We start from the raw sequence: 18,703 nt of genomic DNA, 5'->3' as shown, positions 1-18,703 counted from the left end.
ACACTAACATATCACTCACTCAGTCCACCCACACTAACATGTCACTCACTCACTCCACCCACACTAACATGTCACTCACTCAGTCCACCCAAACTAACATGTCACTCACTTCCTCAACCCACACTAACATGTCACTCACTCACTCCACCCACACTAACATGTCACTCACTCACTCCACCCACACTAACATGTCACTCACTTATTCCACCCACACTAACATGTCACTCACTCAGTCCACCCACACTAACATGTCCCTCACTCAGTCCACCAACACTAACATCTCACTCACTCACTCCACCCACACTAACATGTCACTCACTTACTCCACCCACACTAACATGTCACTCACTTACTCCACCCACACTAACATGTCACTCACTTACTCCTCCCACACTAACATGTCACTCACTCACTCCACCCACACTAACATGTCACTCACTCACTCCACCCACACTAACATGTCACTCACTCACTCCACCCACACTAACATGTCACTCACTTACTCCACCCACACTAACATGTCACTTACTCAGTCCACCCACACTAACATGTCACTCACACCATCCACACTATGGTGTGAGTCACTCACTCCACCCACACTAACATGTCACTCACTCAGTCCACCCACACTAACATGTCACTCACTCACTCCACCCACACTAACATGTCACTCACTCAGTCCACCCAAACTAACATGTCACTCACTTCCTCAACCGACACTAACATGTCACTCACTCACTCCACCCACACTAACATGTCACTCACTCACTCCACCCACACTAACATGTCACTCACTTATTCCACCCACACTAACATGTCACTCACTCAGTCCACCCACACTAACATGTCACTCACTCACTCCACCCACACTAACATGTCACTCACTCACTCCACCCACACTAACATGTCACTCACTCATTCCACCCACACTTACATGTCACTCACTTACTCCTCTCACACTAACATGTCACTCACTCACTCCGTCCACACTAACATGTCACTCACTCAGTCCACCCACGCAAACATGTCACTCACGCCATCCACACTATGGTGTGAGTCACTCACTCCACCCACACTAACATGTCACTCACTCACTCCACCCACACTAACATGTCACTCACTCATTACCACCAACACTTACATGTCACTCACTCACTCCACCCACACTATTATGTCACTCACTCACTCCACCCACACTAACATGTCACTCACTCAGTCCACCCACACTAACATGTCACTCACTCACTCCACCCACACTAACATGTCACTCACTCAGTCCACCCACACTAACATGTCACTCACTCACTCCACCCACACTAACATGTCATTCACTCAGTCCACCCACACTAACATGTCACTCACTCACTCCACCCACACTAACATGTCACTCACTCATTCCATCCACACTAATATGTCACTCACTCACTCCACCCACACTAACATGTCCCTCACTCAGTCCACCCACACTAACATGTCACTCACTCACTCCACCCACACTAACATGTCACTCACTCTTTCCACCCACACAAACATGTCACTCACTCAGTCCACCCACACTAACATGTCACTCACTCACTTCATCCTCTTCAAACCTCTATACCGTTTGGACAAAATGAAAGAGCCGCAATATGGTCGAGGGTGAGTTGATCGCCGGCTGGGATCAAGACGCACTCATCATGATCCTTGCTTTGACACTACCGTACACTTATATTTCACAAACACAGAAACGACCTACTCCAAACTGGGCTTCCATCTCACATTAAGATGTCACTCACTCCACCAACAATAACATGTCACTCACTACATCCACACTATGGTGTGAGTCACTCACTCCACCCACACTAACACGTCATTCACTCAGTCCACCCACACTAACATGTCACTCACTCACTCCACCCAAACTAACATGTCACTCACTCACTCCACCAACACTAACATGTCACTCACTTACTCCACCCACACTAACATGTCACTCACTCAGTCCACCCACACTAACATGTCACTCACTTACTCCACCCACACTAACATGTCACTCACTTCCTCAACCCACACTAACATGTCACTCACTCACTCCACCCACACTAACATGTCACTCACTTACTCCACCCACACTAACATGCCACTCACTCAGTCCACCCGCACTAACATGTCACTCACTTACTCCACCCACACTAACATGTCACTCACTCACTCCACCCACACTAACATGTCACTCACTCACTCCACCCACACTAACATGTCACTCACTCAGTCCACCAACACTAACATGTCACTCACTTACTCCACCCACACTAACATGTCACTCACTCACTCCACCCACACTAACATGTCACTCACTCAGTCCACCCACACTAACATGTCACTCACTCACTCCACCCACACTAACATGTCACTCACTTACTCCACCCACACTAACATGTCACTCACTCACTCCACCCACACTAACATGTCACTCACTCATTCCACCCACACTAACATGTCACTCACTTACTCCTCCCACACTAACATGTCACTCACTCACTCCACCCAAACTAACATGTCACTCACTCAGTCCACCCACACTAACATGTCACTCATTTACTCCACCCACACTAACATGTCACTCACTTACTCCACCCACACTAACATGTCACTCACTCACTCCACCCACACTAACATGTCATTCACGCCATCCACACTATGGTGTGAGTCACTCACTCCACCCACACTAACATGTCACTCACTCATTTCACCCACACTAACATGTCACTCACTCATTACCACCAACACTTACATGTCACTCACTAACTCCACCCACACTAACATGTCACTCACTCACTCCACCCACACTAACATGTCACTCACTCACTCCACCCAAACTAACATGTCACTCACTTACTCCACCCACACTAACATGTCACTCACTCACTCCACCCACACTAACATGTCACTCACTCATTCCACCCACACTAACATGTCACTCACTCACTCCACCCACACTAACATGTCACTCACTCAGTCCATCCACACTAACATGTCACTCACTCACTCCACCCACACTAACATGTCCCTCACGCCATCCACACTATGGTGTGAGTCACTCACTCCACCCACACTAACATGTCACTCACTCACTCCACCCACACTAACATGTCACTCACGCCATCCACACTATGGTGTGAGTCACTCACTCCACCGACACTAACATGTCACTCACTCACTCCACCCACACTAACATGTCACTCACTCAGTCCACAAGCACTAAGATGTCACTCATTCACTCAACCCACACTAACATGTCACTCACTCAGTCCACCCACACTAACATGTCACTCACTCACTCCACCCACACTAACATGTCAATCACGCCATCCACACTATGGTGTGAGTCACTCACTCCACCCACACTAACATGTCACTCACTCAGTCCATCCACACTAACATGTCACTCACTCACTCCACCCACACTAATATGTCCCTCACGCCATCCACACTATGGTGTGAGTCACTCACTCCACCCACACTAACATATCACTCACTCAGTCCACCCACACTAACATGTCCCTCACGCCATCCACACTATTGTGTGAGTCACTCACTCCACCCACACTAACATGTCACTCACTCACTCCACCCACACTAACATGTCACTCACTCAGTCCACAAGCACTAAGATGTCACTCATTCACTCAACCCACACTAACATGTCACTCACTCACTCCACCCACACTAACATGTCACTCACTCACTCCACCCACACTAACATGTCACTCACTTACTCCACCCACACTAACATGTCACTCACTCACTCCACCCACACTAACATGTCACTCACTCAGTCCACCCACACTAACATGTCACTCACTCACTCCACCCACACTAACATGTCACTCACTTACTCCACCCACACTAACATGTCACTCACTCACTCCACCCACACTAACATGTCACTCACTCATTCCACCCACACTAACATGTCACTCACTTACTCCTCCCACACTAACATGTCACTCACTCACTCCACCCACACTAACATGTCACTCACTCAGTCCACCCACACTAACATGTCACTCATTTACTCCACCCACACTAACATGTCACTCACTTACTCCACCCACACTAACATGTCACTCACTCACTCCACCCACACTAACATGTCATTCACGCCATCCACACTATGGTGTGAGTCACTCACTCCACCCACACTAACATGTCACTCACTCATTTCACCCACACTAACATGTCACTCACTCATTACCACCAACACTTACATGTCACTCACTAACTCCACCCACACTAACATGTCACTCACTCACTCCACCCACACTAACATGTCACTCACTCACTCCACCCAAACTAACATGTCACTCACTTACTCCACCCACACTAACATGTCACTCACTCACTCCACCCACACTAACATGTCACTCACTCATTCCACCCACACTAACATGTCACTCACTCACTCCACCCACACTAACATGTCACTCACTCAGTCCATCCACACTAACATGTCACTCACTCACTCCACCCACACTAACATGTCCCTCACGCCATCCACACTATGGTGTGAGTCACTCACTCCACCCACACTAACATGTCACTCACTCACTCCACCCACACTAACATGTCACTCACGCCATCCACACTATGGTGTGAGTCACTCACTCCACCGACACTAACATGTCACTCACTCACTCCACCCACACTAACATGTCACTCACTCAGTCCACAAGCACTAAGATGTCACTCATTCACTCAACCCACACTAACATGTCACTCACTCAGTCCACCCACACTAACATGTCACTCACTCACTCCACCCACACTAACATGTCAATCACGCCATCCACACTATGGTGTGAGTCACTCACTCCACCCACACTAACATGTCACTCACTCAGTCCATCCACACTAACATGTCACTCACTCACTCCACCCACACTAATATGTCCCTCACGCCATCCACACTATGGTGTGAGTCACTCACTCCACCCACACTAACATATCACTCACTCAGTCCACCCACACTAACATGTCCCTCACGCCATCCACACTATTGTGTGAGTCACTCACTCCACCCACACTAACATGTCACTCACTCACTCCACCCACACTAACATGTCACTCACTCAGTCCACAAGCACTAAGATGTCACTCATTCACTCAACCCACACTAACATGTCACTCACTCACTCCACCCACACTAACATGTTACTGACTCACTCCACCCACAGTAACATGTCACTCACTCAGTCCACCCAAACTAACATGTCACTCACTTACTCAACCCACACTAACATGTCACTCACTCACTCAACCCACACTAACATGACACTCACTCACTGCACCCACACTAACATGTCACTCACTCACTCCACCCACACTAACATGTCACTCACTCAGTCCACCCACACTAACATGTCACTCACTCAGTCCACCCACACTAACATGTCACTCACTCAGTCCACCCACACTAACATGTCACTCACTCACTCCACCCACACTAACATGTCCCTCACGCCATCCACACTATGGTGTGAGTCACTCACTCCACCCACACTAACATGTCACTCACTCAGTCCATACACACTACGATGTCACTCACTCACTCCACCCACACTAAGATGTCACTCACTCACTCCACCCACACCAACATGTCACTCACTCAGTCCACCCACACTAACATGTCACTTACTCATTCCACCTACACTAACATGTCACTCACTCATTCCACCCACACTAACATGTCACTTACTCATTCAACCCATACTAACATGTCACTCACCCATTCCACCCACACTAACATGTCACTTACTCATTCCACCCACACTAACATGTCACTCACTCAGTCCACCCACACTAACATGTCACTCACTCACTCCACCCACACTACCATGTCACTCACTCACTCCACTGACACAAAGATGTCACTCACTCAGTCCACCCACACTAATATTTCACTCACTCACTCCACCAACGCCAACATGTCACTCACTTACTCCACCCACACTAAGATATCACCCACTCACTTACGCAACCTGTACTAAGATGTCACTCACTTACTCCAGCCACACTAAGATGTCACTGATTCCTCAACCCACAGTAAGTATAGATTAGACCACGAGGACCCAGTGTCTAATCCTTGAAATGGTTAATTTAACTTTCAAGGATTAGACACTTGGGTCCGAGTGGTCTAACATACTTAAACCATGTCCAACATTTATGGCACCTAAAATGCTCAAAAAATATTGTTTTGTTAAAGGTATTTTGAAAGATATTCAGGAACTCTATGCTCAACTGTGAGAACACAATGTGAGTCGACCCTGCGTGAAGCACGTGAAATGTGTTCCCCCGAGCCTTTCGCACGTGCACCTCGCACTTTGCCAATTTGGTTTATGAAATGTCCCGGGGCAAGGTTTCCATTCATTTTGGACCAACTCTTATCACATTTATCAATCAACTAAATATTACTTGCCCATGTTGATGGGCCTATTATGAGCAAATATAGCCCTGATCAAGATAATATTTTTTTTCTTCTATCTGTTCGTTTCGTTGAACGAAACGCTACAAAATCACAAGTACTGTACGGATACTAGAATGCATAGAGTAACATACTGTATAAAAATTGCATAAAACACATTTCGCAGTTCATAAAGGGATATGCAATTGGTACTGATATTTAGTTGTTAATTTCATACGCTTTTTCCCCATGTCGCCGTGGCTGAGTGAGTGAGTGAGTTGTGTTTAACGCCGCTTTAAACAGTATTACAGTTATATCGCGGCGTGTCAGCTTAATGTGGGAGAAAAGCACGAAGTGATGCAGGTCTCAGACGTTCATCACTTCGGTGAAACCCACGAGCACGGGTATGGTGCTGACAAACCTAGAAACATAATCGGGGCAAACCGGGATTCGAACCCACAATCATAGGTTTCTGGCGTGTCCACGGGACGCAACTCATTCAATCAGTGCAGACTTTGGGGGTTTGAATCCCGCTGGCGACAAACATTTTTCATGAAATTGTCCTTTCATCAAGATAAATGATAGCTGAAAAAAGAAGTTCCATCATTGCTAAGTGGTGTTTAACTAACAATTCAGTTAGTTAGACAACGGTCAAAGACAAAGGAGCCATGGTTTAAGATTCCGCTCATTCACTCACTCAACCCACAATAAGATGTCACTCACTCCACCCACACTAAGATGTCACTCACTCACTGTAATTATTACGGTCCATAATGATTCAGTTGTTGCTAAGATACCACTGACCCATTGTGTTGGTATAAGTAAATATGATAATGCTTAGATTGTAATTCAAACTTTAAGGAAAGTTAATTGAAGCTAACATATTTTTTTAATTTCCGCTTTCTGAAAAAACGATTAGCACGTATCTTATAACACCCCCCTGTATACAAGACCTCACTGAATCTGAGTGTGGGTACGTTCCAAGCAAGCGTGTGAAAGAATATGGAGTTCAAGCTATGTGACTTTGCGTGTCGTCGTACCCCGACAGCGTGGATCGTTGCTCACAAGATCAATCAGTGCATTATCTGGTCCCGTCTCATTATTTACAGGCTGTCGTCATATGTTTTTAATATTGCTGAGTACGGCATTGAACAACAAAAACAAACGATGAGTATGATCCCCTATTACGAACAAGCTCCTTCCCAGTGTGTGACACCTTCGTTACACTCCAAGTAAAATCGGTCACCAGTTTGGTAACGGCTATAACAATAATCTTGAAATTGGCCCTCTTGTGTATGCTTGTAAATTTGGGAATTCCATACTAAAATGAATTTTGAAAAGGTTTAGGACTTCCCCATTGCATTGTTACCACACCAATTACATGATAGCGGAAATGAAATAGAAATTCAAATTGACACACAAAGAAAAGTATTTAGCTAGGGAAGAGTAGTCGACGTCACCAGTATTGTCGGTAGCGAGTTCAAGTCCATACATGGTTGTCCCGTGTCGTAGCGAGGAGCTGTAACTGGTTGCAGCGACAGTGTACATGAGTATAGAGAGCTCCGCTGTTGCTGTGAGGCGAACAGCAAAGGGAGATAATCAGGGACAGACATTAGGACTTCAACTATCGATTTGCCACTGGTTCATCAGTACTCACTGGCTAAAAGTGACTTGTGGGCTAAATGACCTGCATCTAGGTTAACACAAGAATGTACATGTCCCTGGAACATTTCACTATATACAATCATTGATGTAAATATACGCCAGACAACTTTACCTGTATGTGTAACACCTCGAGACAACACTATCTTGCTTCCTGGTTGAAGTCACGTGACATCTACAGTCTCAACGAAATACAAAGGCTGTCAGTGTCACACTGGTGGTATCCTAAACAGTACCTACTCAAGACACCAATTTGGCATTTGCCCACGGAACATTCTTACTGAATCAGACATCAGCAAGGGCACCCGTGGTGGACAAGGCTTGTCAGGCGTGGCTCAAAATTGCGGTACAAAAAGTGCTCTTAAGTCAAACTGAAACAGCCGCTGTCACCATAGCTTAAACTGCGACAAGAAATAATGACTTCAGTGTTGGTTGGTTGGTTGGTTGTTTAACGCCGCACTCAACAATATTCCAGCTATATGAAGGCGGTCTGTAAATAATCAGGTCTGGACCAGACAATCCAGTGATTGATATCATGAGCATCGATCCACGCAATGGGGATCGATGACGTGCATCAACTAAGTCAGCGAGCCTGACCACCCGATCCCGTTAGTCGCCTTTTACGACAAGTATAGTCACCTTTTACGGCAAGCATGGGTTGCTGAAGACCTATTCTACCCCGGAATCTTCACGGGTCATGACTCCAGTGAAAGACTATCAGCCAGTGATATACGCCTGACTGTAACATGGGTGTCTGTAGGACACTTTTTTTCTTTCTTCATTATTCCTTTTGGGAACTGCTTAGCTAGATAGTCTACCAGTCATTTTGAGATAGGACTGACAGATTTAGTCTTGTTTCAGTCACAGTCTGGCTGTTACACATGTGGAGATAAAAACACATTTGGTGATAGATCTGTGAGGATGTCGATGTTTTTAACGGTACAAGGCAGGTTGGGCCAAAAACGTGTCATTTGGGGTATTGTTCAGAATTAACATAACTAACGTCTTTAATTCAAATGCCACGATCTGTGACACTATGAAGTGGCAATTAGGTAACGTGTAAGCTGATTTTGATGAGAAACACTCTGGAGGCTATTTTGAGAGTATAAAGGAAATAAGGTTTCACTTTGACGAACGAGACCTTTTTATATACGATCTGTAGATCTTATCATATTTCATGTTACATCTTTGGAGTTTCAATTGGTTTTAACCGTCCGGGCCAAGTCGGACTGAACACTTGAGATATCCATCTGAATGCTCTCAGATGTGACAGAAAATGAAATGACTTTCTTTAACGTCCTTGCTTATATGAGCTTAATGCCGTGTATTATGTCATTTTAATTTCGTATCAATTAGATTCATCTTTATCGGATAGATGGAAATGCGTATCACTATAGTTGAAAGTATTTGATGTTTCAAATCCTATTTCGTTTTACGATTCCTCTTTTTCATGTAACCTAGCTCAGCCACTATCCCCGACCGCTCGACGTCCTGATCTCCAAGCGTTTTAGTCGCAGTAACTAAACTATGTTACACGTTTTTGGTTTGTGATTGTTGATTAATGTTAATATGTGTATATCCTGAATCAATAATATGTACGTATTGTCATCGTTAATGGAGTAATTATCCAATATTAACGTCTTGCCCCGGTCCGACTTTTAGGCAGCCACGATACCTTTGTTAGAACCTACACCCAAACGTCGCTCCTAATTGTAACAAGCAGAGATTGCTGTAGGGCATCAAGTGTTCCCCGCCATATACAGTATTCATCTTACAGTAAGATGCATGTCACTGTGACGTTGGAGCAAGAGATCTGAGATGGTCTTTGTCGGTTCCTGGAGGAATACGACAAACAATGAAATGTGTATGGTGTAGACAATTAAAGGCCTTCGGCTAGTACTGCAAGGGCCGTACAGTGTGTGTTTGTTATTTGTGTCTATTTTGTGGGGGGAGAGAATTTACCGTGTGCCAATTACCATCAAGACCCACAAAAATATATTAAAAGTTCTGAGGCTGATTAACGGTATGTCATGTTGTTCGGTAATAATGTTAACCGGTTTTGATGGTTCATTGCGGTGCTTATCATCTCAGAAGTGTTTGGACAGTGCAGTTCAAGTACAGAGATTCAAGATAGAGGGCGGGTCTAGTCTAGGCCATATATCGCTGAATGCACTAATCTGTAGTTCCCTTTAATCTATATGAATCTGTAGCTCATATACACAATATTCGTCTGATTCAATCATTGGCCTTAGCTACTACTACATACACTGACATCCAATCAGGGGCAGTCGGGTAGCCTACTGGTTAAAGCGTTAGCTCGTCACGCCGAAGACCCGGGTTCGAATCCCGCCATGGGTACAATGTGTGAAGCCCATTACTGGTGTCTCCGCAATGATATTACCTTAATATTGCTAAAAGCGGCGTAAAACCATACTCACTCACATGCAATCAGTATGTTACGAGTGACACAGTGTCTCAAGAGACAAAAGGAAGGACCAACTCAGTTTCACTATTAAGAACATGTAATTATAACCAAAACATACAATTACTCAATATTTACACAACTGACAAATATAATCTGGCAAACTAAAATATATGTGGCAAAGCAAAAAAGGCGAATACTCAATTCCTCCAATCGGACACATTCCGGATCCTGGTCACAAACGTATTCCATTACAGTGGCCTAGCTAATCAATCACAGGTCAACCTTTGGTCCACCTTTACTATGAGCTCAATAACCTGTTTGGTTACAATACATGGTTGCTCTTTGTTTTATATAAATAATGCTCAAAAACAAGTATGAGTTTATGCTTTCAATTGAAACAACTTCTTGCTACTGATGGTATGTCATCAAGCTGTTGATACTATTGTCATCAACGTAAAAATGATATACTATACACAACATGATATGATCTTAGAAACCTGCTTCTCCCAGTAGGTACGTACGTAATGTTGCCTCATGTTGACTTGTGTGAAAAAGAATTAAGCATCAGTTGTCAAATATATGCACCATCCATGTGCTGCTGTCCGTGATGTATACCTGTTTACATTACTGACGTACATAGACGGAAGATTTGAAAGAAGAGTTGTCTCAACGCTACACGTTGTAGAAAACCCTAGTTAGGAATCCATATTCTAGGATGTTGTCTGAAGTACTCTCCTTACAGTGCTCAAGTGTCCACACAACACCAGACCATTCATGGGTCTTTCACCGTACACGTATACACATCATGTCCCTTGCCCTTCCGAGTGACATTGATTGGTTTATTCTCCCTGTAGTGTTTCATTGCACGATAAACAACGCCCAGGAGTAGCTTTTTTCCTTATTACATTGCTGATATACAACGATAGTTGGTAGGAAGGTTGTCTCTCAGTCACCCGAACCGCTTGATACAGATCAGGGTAAAAGGGTAAATACACTACGCTTCGTAGAAAAACCCAGTAAGGAATCCACATTCTAGGCTGTTGATAGATTGACTCTCGTTACATTTCTCAAGTGTCCACACAACACCTGATGTTTCATGTGTCATCAAAGGCTGGTTGTTCATTATACACGTATCTACATCATGTTTATTGCTCTCCCTAGTGACTTTGATTTTTATCTTCTTTCCTTTGTCAACAGAGGTGAAGGAAACATCACCACATCTGAGAGTTGTCCCTCTGTCACATCCAGGTCCTGGTGGTGCTTCAGCAGGGTTTTGTCATCACTGTCAGTAACAACTATGTCGACAGACACCTTGTCCGCCAGCTTCCCAGCATACATGCTCAGCCCGGTCAGGTGAACTCTGGCATCACAGGATATATACAACGCATCACGTCGACATTTAGCAATGTAACTAACCCAGGCCTGGTGGTTCTTTTCGTCAGTTGGTAACCGAGACAAGTAATAGACAGGAGATTTCCGAGATACGTCACAGAACGGACGTATATCCAGGTCGCTTATGGCGTATTTTCGAAATAACATTATGATATGGGTATCACTTAAAATACCTTCATGGCAGACAGTTGTGGCAAATTTCACCATTGACATAGATGGAAAGCGAATGAGAAACACACATTCTCCCAGAACCTCTCTTTTCTCTTCTGGAGTTACCTCCCTTCCCTGACGTCTACATTCAGCTTCCGCCCAAGACATCACAGATCGGAAGATGCAAATCTCGTCAACTCTCATGTCATCTGCCTTCAGGATCAACTTTAGACATTCCTTGCTTAGCTCACGGAATCCCTCGCTAGCAACACTCACCTCGGCATTGGATTTGATTACCCTAAGAGCTCTTTCTTTCAGGTCTTCTTTATCAAACAGGTCTGCTTGTTGGAGGAATAAACATGCGTTGCTAGGCGACAAAGATTGTAAGCAGAACTCCTCACATTCCGTTTCTAGCCCTGTGATGTTGTATTTCCTAGCAGCATACATCAGCCCGAGGACAGTGTTAGGAGTTAACTCCACATCATCCGTGTAGAGATACCTGGGGATGAAATGTTAACGTTGCATAAAAAATCTCTCACTTGTGTCTTTTGATATCAGATATATCAACAGAAGTTAACACAAGTTAAAAACTCCAAGGCTTGCCGAGGATATTTAAACTTTTAAAGACGAACATTGATATATTTGATTTTAGTCTTTTGTGTTATACTTCTTCTACTTTTTGCTTTAAATGTGTTATAAACACATCTCAACTAACCTTAGGAAGGCCTTGAAGTTGTCTATCTGTATATCAGGAATAAGTACTTGGTCCGTTTCGGGGATCGATCCACAGAACATCGCGTGAAACACGCAACTACGGCTGACTAAAATGAACTTGTGAGCCTGGATTGTCTCCCTTTGATCACCAACGAGGAAGGTCACATCAGCCAACAACAAACTGTCCATCATGTGCAGGTTGGTTTCCGGGAAGGACTTCCCACTTTGCCAATTGTCAACATCAGTAGCCATGATGTGCCTGAACAAACGAAATGAAAACACACTATCCCAACTCAGGAAAACTGAAAACTTTAAATACAACTGAAAACGTACTTTTCTTTTAAGCTTTATTCTGAGTGGCCAAATGGTTTAGGGTGATTGTGTCGATCCCGGATTCTTTCTGATTTCGATCCACGGTTTGACATAAGCAACAGAAAAATTAAATTTCATCAAATGCTCCTCATTGGGCTTCCAACACTCACCTCACTTATATGTCACTCACTCACTCCGACTACAGTAAGATGTCACTCACTCACTCCGCCCACACTAAGATGTCACTTACTCCGACCACAATTATATGCCACTCACTCACTCACTCCGACTACACTAAGATGTCACTCACTCACTCCGCCCACACTAAGATGTCACTCACTCACTCCGCCCACACTAAGATGTCACTCACTCACTCCGACTACACTAAGATGTCACTCACTAACTCCGCCCATACTAAGATGTCACTCACGCACTCCGCCCACACTAAGATGTCTCTCACTCACTCCGACTACACTAAGATGTCAATCACTCTTTCCACCAAAACCAAGCTGCCACCCACTCTACTTTTTACCATCATGATTCAGCTGTTGAGATAACAATCGCTGTCCTATTTTGTTGCATTATTTGGTATAAGTAAATGTAAATATGTTTATAGTGTGATAAAAATATCAAGGAAATGTTAAATCTGTATCATTTCCACTTTCTTGAAAGCGATTTGCATGTCGACGTATCTTGTAACATATTAATATACTGACAACAAATGGAGGGGATCATTAACAAAATCCTCTTTCAGTGGGGGAAGGATGTGCAGGTGTAAGTGGCTACAACATATTACATTTGGTTTCTATTTGGGACCCCCTTGACCTCCCCTCCCCCCTCTTGATCCGCCTATGGACACTGAATCTGAGTGTGGCAATTTTCCTAGACTAACATCTAGTCTCTGAAATGAACATATCGTACATAAAAAAACAGTTGTTCAGTTATCTTAATAAAAATATAATAAAAAGGAGCCCAGTGACTCTCTTCCTGATACTGCAGTCATCTAGACTTGCCAAACATTATAGACTTGCATGGGCTGTATTTGATATATATTTGTATCAGGGTCTGTAAGACAGACTACAATGTTCCCAGCAAGTGCGTGAAAGGATAGGGTGTTCAGGCTCTTTGATTTCGGTGTATGCGTGTCATCGTTCTCCAACGGCGTGGATCGTGGCTCACAATATCCACCAGTGCATTATCTGGTCCCGCCTCATTCAATGTCAGGCCGTGGATATATAGTTTTAATGTTGCTGCGTACAGCGTTGAACAACACTAAAAAACGATCGACCAGCACGTGACAAGCTCCTTCCCAGTGTGTGACACATTCCTTACACTCCTGGCAATATCGCTGCCACCAGTGTGGAATCTTCCATTACAAGAATCTTGAAATTTGCCCTCTGACCCTAAATAAAGTGACATATATTATTTTGTGTATGTTTTTGGTAATGCCATGCCATAGTAAATTTTGAAAAGGTTTAGAGATGAATTACTATTTTTCTGACGAATTTACGTTTTGTTTGTTTCGTCAGACAAACGGGAAAACATCCAACGTCCCTTTTAATTATAGACCAAAGTTGAAATGAAATAGTAATTCAAATTGGCAACCAAGGAATAATTTTCTACGAGTACTACATGGAGCAATGTCGGTAGCGAGTTCAACTTCCTGCATGGTTGTGCCGTGTCCTAGTAGGGAGCTGTAACTGGTGGAAGCGATAGCATAGGTTCTACTAAACCAAAAAAGAATCAGTCGTTCGACAAGCAGTTTTCGTAGAGTGCCTCAGAGCTTTCAGTGAAGATTGAATGAGCTAGCAGCTGTGATTGGATGATTTTGTGTAAGATCCTTTTATGTTTTAAATGTGCTTCCATCCAGTAATTAAAACTGACTATGTCTCTCTATATTTAGTGCTGTCCTTTTTTACATGATGCTGAATGTGACCACAAATATTTTCAAGCAGGTGACATTTGGTGCGGAACTTGGGCTGGTTATTTAGCGCCACGAACTCGAAGGTGAGGTGAAATGGGGTTTAACGTCGCGTCAAAGATTATTGCACTTATATAGCGACGTGCATGCAAGTGTATGTGTGTGTGTGTGTGTGTGGCTGATTGCACTAGTCCGGACTGATGCCGATTTATAGTGCTAGCTCACTGAGATACCATGCCACAGTTTAACATGAATACCCCACTCAGACACAGTATACTGACTCCGAGCCGACCAGTCCTTGTTTTAGCCCCTTAATGCCGAGCGCCAGACAGGGTAACAATAAGTACCATCTTTTAACGTCTTTTGGTATGACGCGGCCGGGGATCGAACCCCGGACCTTCCGCTCTCCGGGCGGACGCTCTACCATTAGACCACGGAGGCGGTGCCACAAACTCGAAAAAGGAGCTAGTTAAGCTAGTCAATTCGTTGTTTTTATTGCTGCTTTTAGGCGAAACTGTGCACACATGTATATGTAATGGTTGTTGAATGCTTAGTTAATTTTATAAACAATATAGAACGTTACTATGTAAGCACATGGGAAAACATTTGGTTATGTGTAACCTGTACAGAACTTTGTTATTGCTGTGAGGCGAGCACCAAGGGAGATAACCAGGGACAGACATTAGGACTTCAAGTTTCGATTTATAAACACCTGCGTTCATCAGTACTATCTGGCTAAAGTGACCTGTGGACTAAATGAGCTGCAACTAGGTGAACACAAGTATGTACATGTCACTCAAACACTTCATATATGTATAACCATTGATATACATATGGGACAGACAACTTTACCTGTATGTGTAACACCACGAGACAACACAACCCGGTCTTGCTTCCTGGTTGACGTCACGTGACATCTACAGTCTCACTGAAATACAAAGGCTGTCGAGCGCGAGCCTAAATGTTATTTCCTTTCATATCAACACTGACGCAGTCTCTCCTGTGTTTAGAGAGGAGTTGTGGGTCATGTTTATAGGACACATCTGGGTGCATGGTACAAAACATCCTCGGCGCTACGACTGTCCTAAGTCCATGCTAAGGTATGGGAGTTGCGATCACCTCAGGGCTACGACTGTCCTAAGTCCATGTAAAGGTATGGGTGTTACAATCACCTCAGCGCTACGACTGTCCTAAGTCCATGTTAAGGTATGGGAGTTGCGATCACCTCAGCGCTACGACTGTCCTAAGTCCATGTTAAGGTATGGGAGTTGCGATCACCTCCGGGCTACGACTGTCCTAAGTCCATGTTAAGGTATGGGAGTTGTGATCACCTCAGCGCTACGACTGTCCTAAGTCTATGTTAAGGTATGGGAGTTGCGATCACCTCAGCGCTACGACTGTCCTAAGTCCATGTTAAGGTATGGGAGTTACGATCACCTCAGGGCTAAGATTGCATTGTACAAGGACACCCTGTAAAGTTTTCCATCCGACAAATCAACCTACCCGATTTCCCAATGTTTGATAAAGTAACTAAACTGAGCCAATACTCTGCACCTATTTTCAATCACAAGGCATAAGTTTTTCAGGGGGAATATGACTCAAAACCTAAAAACATTATGTTTTATCCTACCTTGAAAATATGAACGCTTATGATCAGATGATCGATTTTCAATAATTAAAATGCTGTCAATTAGTGTCCCACGCACTGCGATGACACCAGCATTATTTGTGTTGACAAAGGAGAACATATCGAACCTCTCGTGAGTTTTCACTCTTTGAAAGATATCATGTTTACAACTCAATACATGCTAATATCATTCAAAATGTTCAGAATAGCGAATAAACGTGACTATTCTATTTCAATCTGTTGAGTATTTGTATGGAACACTCACTGCTTACATGTTGTGTTGTTACAAAACTAACAGTTCTACAGCCTGGTCGTATATCTCACACACCTTACTATTAGTCTCTGTTAGTCAACGCGTGTTGATACTTGTGTGATTTCGAAATGTCCGCGCATTTCTTTTTCTTTTTGTTTTATTTGAATATCACTACAAAACTTCAGAACATAACGAATACTGCCTGTCCTTTATCGCAATGAGGTGATATGGCTTAAAGTATATACTGACGTGAGATGTTGACTCTCTATATACAGTAGAGAGTGAGTGAGCTGGGTTTAAGGCCGCTTTAAACAATATTCCAGTAACCAGGATTCGAACCAACGAACATAGATTCCTGGCGTGCTAAAGGGACGCAACTCGGCACAGCGAATTTCGACGCCTCAGACGACTGGGCCAGTTGTGCCCCCGCATACAGTAGTAGTATTGTGTGGTTAAAGTAGTTCTAGTAGTACTTTTGTCCAGAAATGAATTAGTTGGTAGATTTTTTGTGGGAGAGTTGTTGTTGTTGGGGTTGTCTTGGTTGTTACTTATTTGTTTGTTTTGTGTAGATGTTGTTGTTGTAGTAGTGACTCTAGTATAAGTAATAGTAGTAGTGATAGTTGTAATTATTGTTGTAGTGATTTTAGGCGCATTAGTAATCCAGGCGGTCTATATGTTAATTTGATACTATTTAATATTAGTTACATAGGATCCTGCACTGGGACTTCGTGCTAACAATTGTGGTCACCAGGTCGACGTCCTGCGTCCTCCGTAGTCTAGAGTTCGAGCGTCCGCCCCGAGAGCGGAAAGTCATAAAGCTGTGTTATACAAAAAGACGTTGAAAGATAAATGCTTGTTGTTCCCTAGTCTGGCGCTCGACATTAAGGGCTCAAACAAGGACTGGTCGGCTCGAAGTCAGTATACTGTGTCTGAGTGGGGTATTTATGTTAACCTGTGGCATGGTATCTCAGTGTCCTAGCACTATAAATTCGCATCAGTCCGGACTAGTACAAGCAGCCGCACACACACACACACACGTACATGTACGTCGCAATATAAGTGCAACAATCTGGGACACGACGTTAAACCCCATTTCTCCCTTCCTCACCTCACTAGCGAATATCGCTATAATAAGTTAAATCGTCAACATCAGAGAATGACAACTCTACATTATCTTACGTAACAGATTCCATTGGGCGCAAAAGAGAAAATAGCGGTGAAAATAGTATGAATGGAACACTGATAATGACCCACCCCAAACATTTCTTTTGTATTTGATTCAGCATCAATTATAAACGCTTCTGAGCTTATGATTAAACTCGGAGACTTCAGTCCACCAGAAGAACAATCGACCCAGTTCAAGTGAATTTTTCCCAATCTCGAGAACAACCAACGATGGTCAGATGTTAGTATCTAACATCAAGCAAAGGTCAACAACTTGGTTGTACATGGTTATAACATAAAGTTATATCCCTATAATCACTTAAAGCAGCGCGACAACAGTATTGAAGGGAGTGTGAGTTTCCTCAATGAAAGCGACAAAATTATTTTATATCCGTCAGTTTGTGTGTTTGTTTGTTGTTTAACGCCAACAGAGCAATATTCCATCTATATGACCGCGGTCTGTAATTAATCGAAGCTGCACCAGACAATCGAGTGACTGATATCATGAGCATCGATCTACGCAATTGCGACACTTCACAGAACCTTTATATTTTATAGAACTCATGTGTAGATTATAGTTGTTGTTGTAACGGATCTGATTGTTTGGCTGTCGTCGTTGCCTGACGACGTTGGTCATTGCT

General features: G+C 43.7%; 1 protein-coding gene across 2 annotated transcripts in view; it reads right to left on the bottom strand.

Annotated features, from left to right (window-relative positions):
• LOC124143559 (BTB/POZ domain-containing protein 6-like) overlaps nt 1-15,941 on the bottom strand; it is a 68,704-nt gene extending 52,763 nt beyond the window's left edge. Inside the window, exons 1-3 of one of the 2 annotated variants that reach the window (XM_046512566.2) lie at nt 15,871-15,941; nt 12,787-13,044; nt 10,605-12,570 (exon numbers count right to left, since the gene is read on the bottom strand). In XM_046512566.2, coding sequence (XP_046368522.2) covers nt 11,703-12,570; nt 12,787-13,044; nt 15,871-15,935 — 1,191 coding nt within the window. In that variant the 5' untranslated portion in view covers nt 15,936-15,941 and the 3' untranslated portion in view covers nt 10,605-11,702. Of the gene's footprint in view, nt 1-10,604; nt 12,571-12,786; nt 13,045-15,870 lie in introns of those variants that run through there. The other variant, XM_048389972.1, reaches the window with a different exon arrangement.
• Between the last annotated feature and the right edge of the window lie 2,762 nt (nt 15,942-18,703).

The sequence above is a fragment of the Haliotis rufescens genome, unplaced genomic scaffold (assembly GCF_023055435.1).
Source record: "Haliotis rufescens isolate VD_foot unplaced genomic scaffold, xgHalRufe1.0.p SCAF_8, whole genome shotgun sequence".
NCBI lineage: Eukaryota > Metazoa > Mollusca > Gastropoda > Lepetellida > Haliotidae > Haliotis > Haliotis rufescens.
The sequence above is the reverse complement of the archived record's forward strand: the minus strand, read 5'-3'. Positions and strand labels throughout refer to the sequence as shown.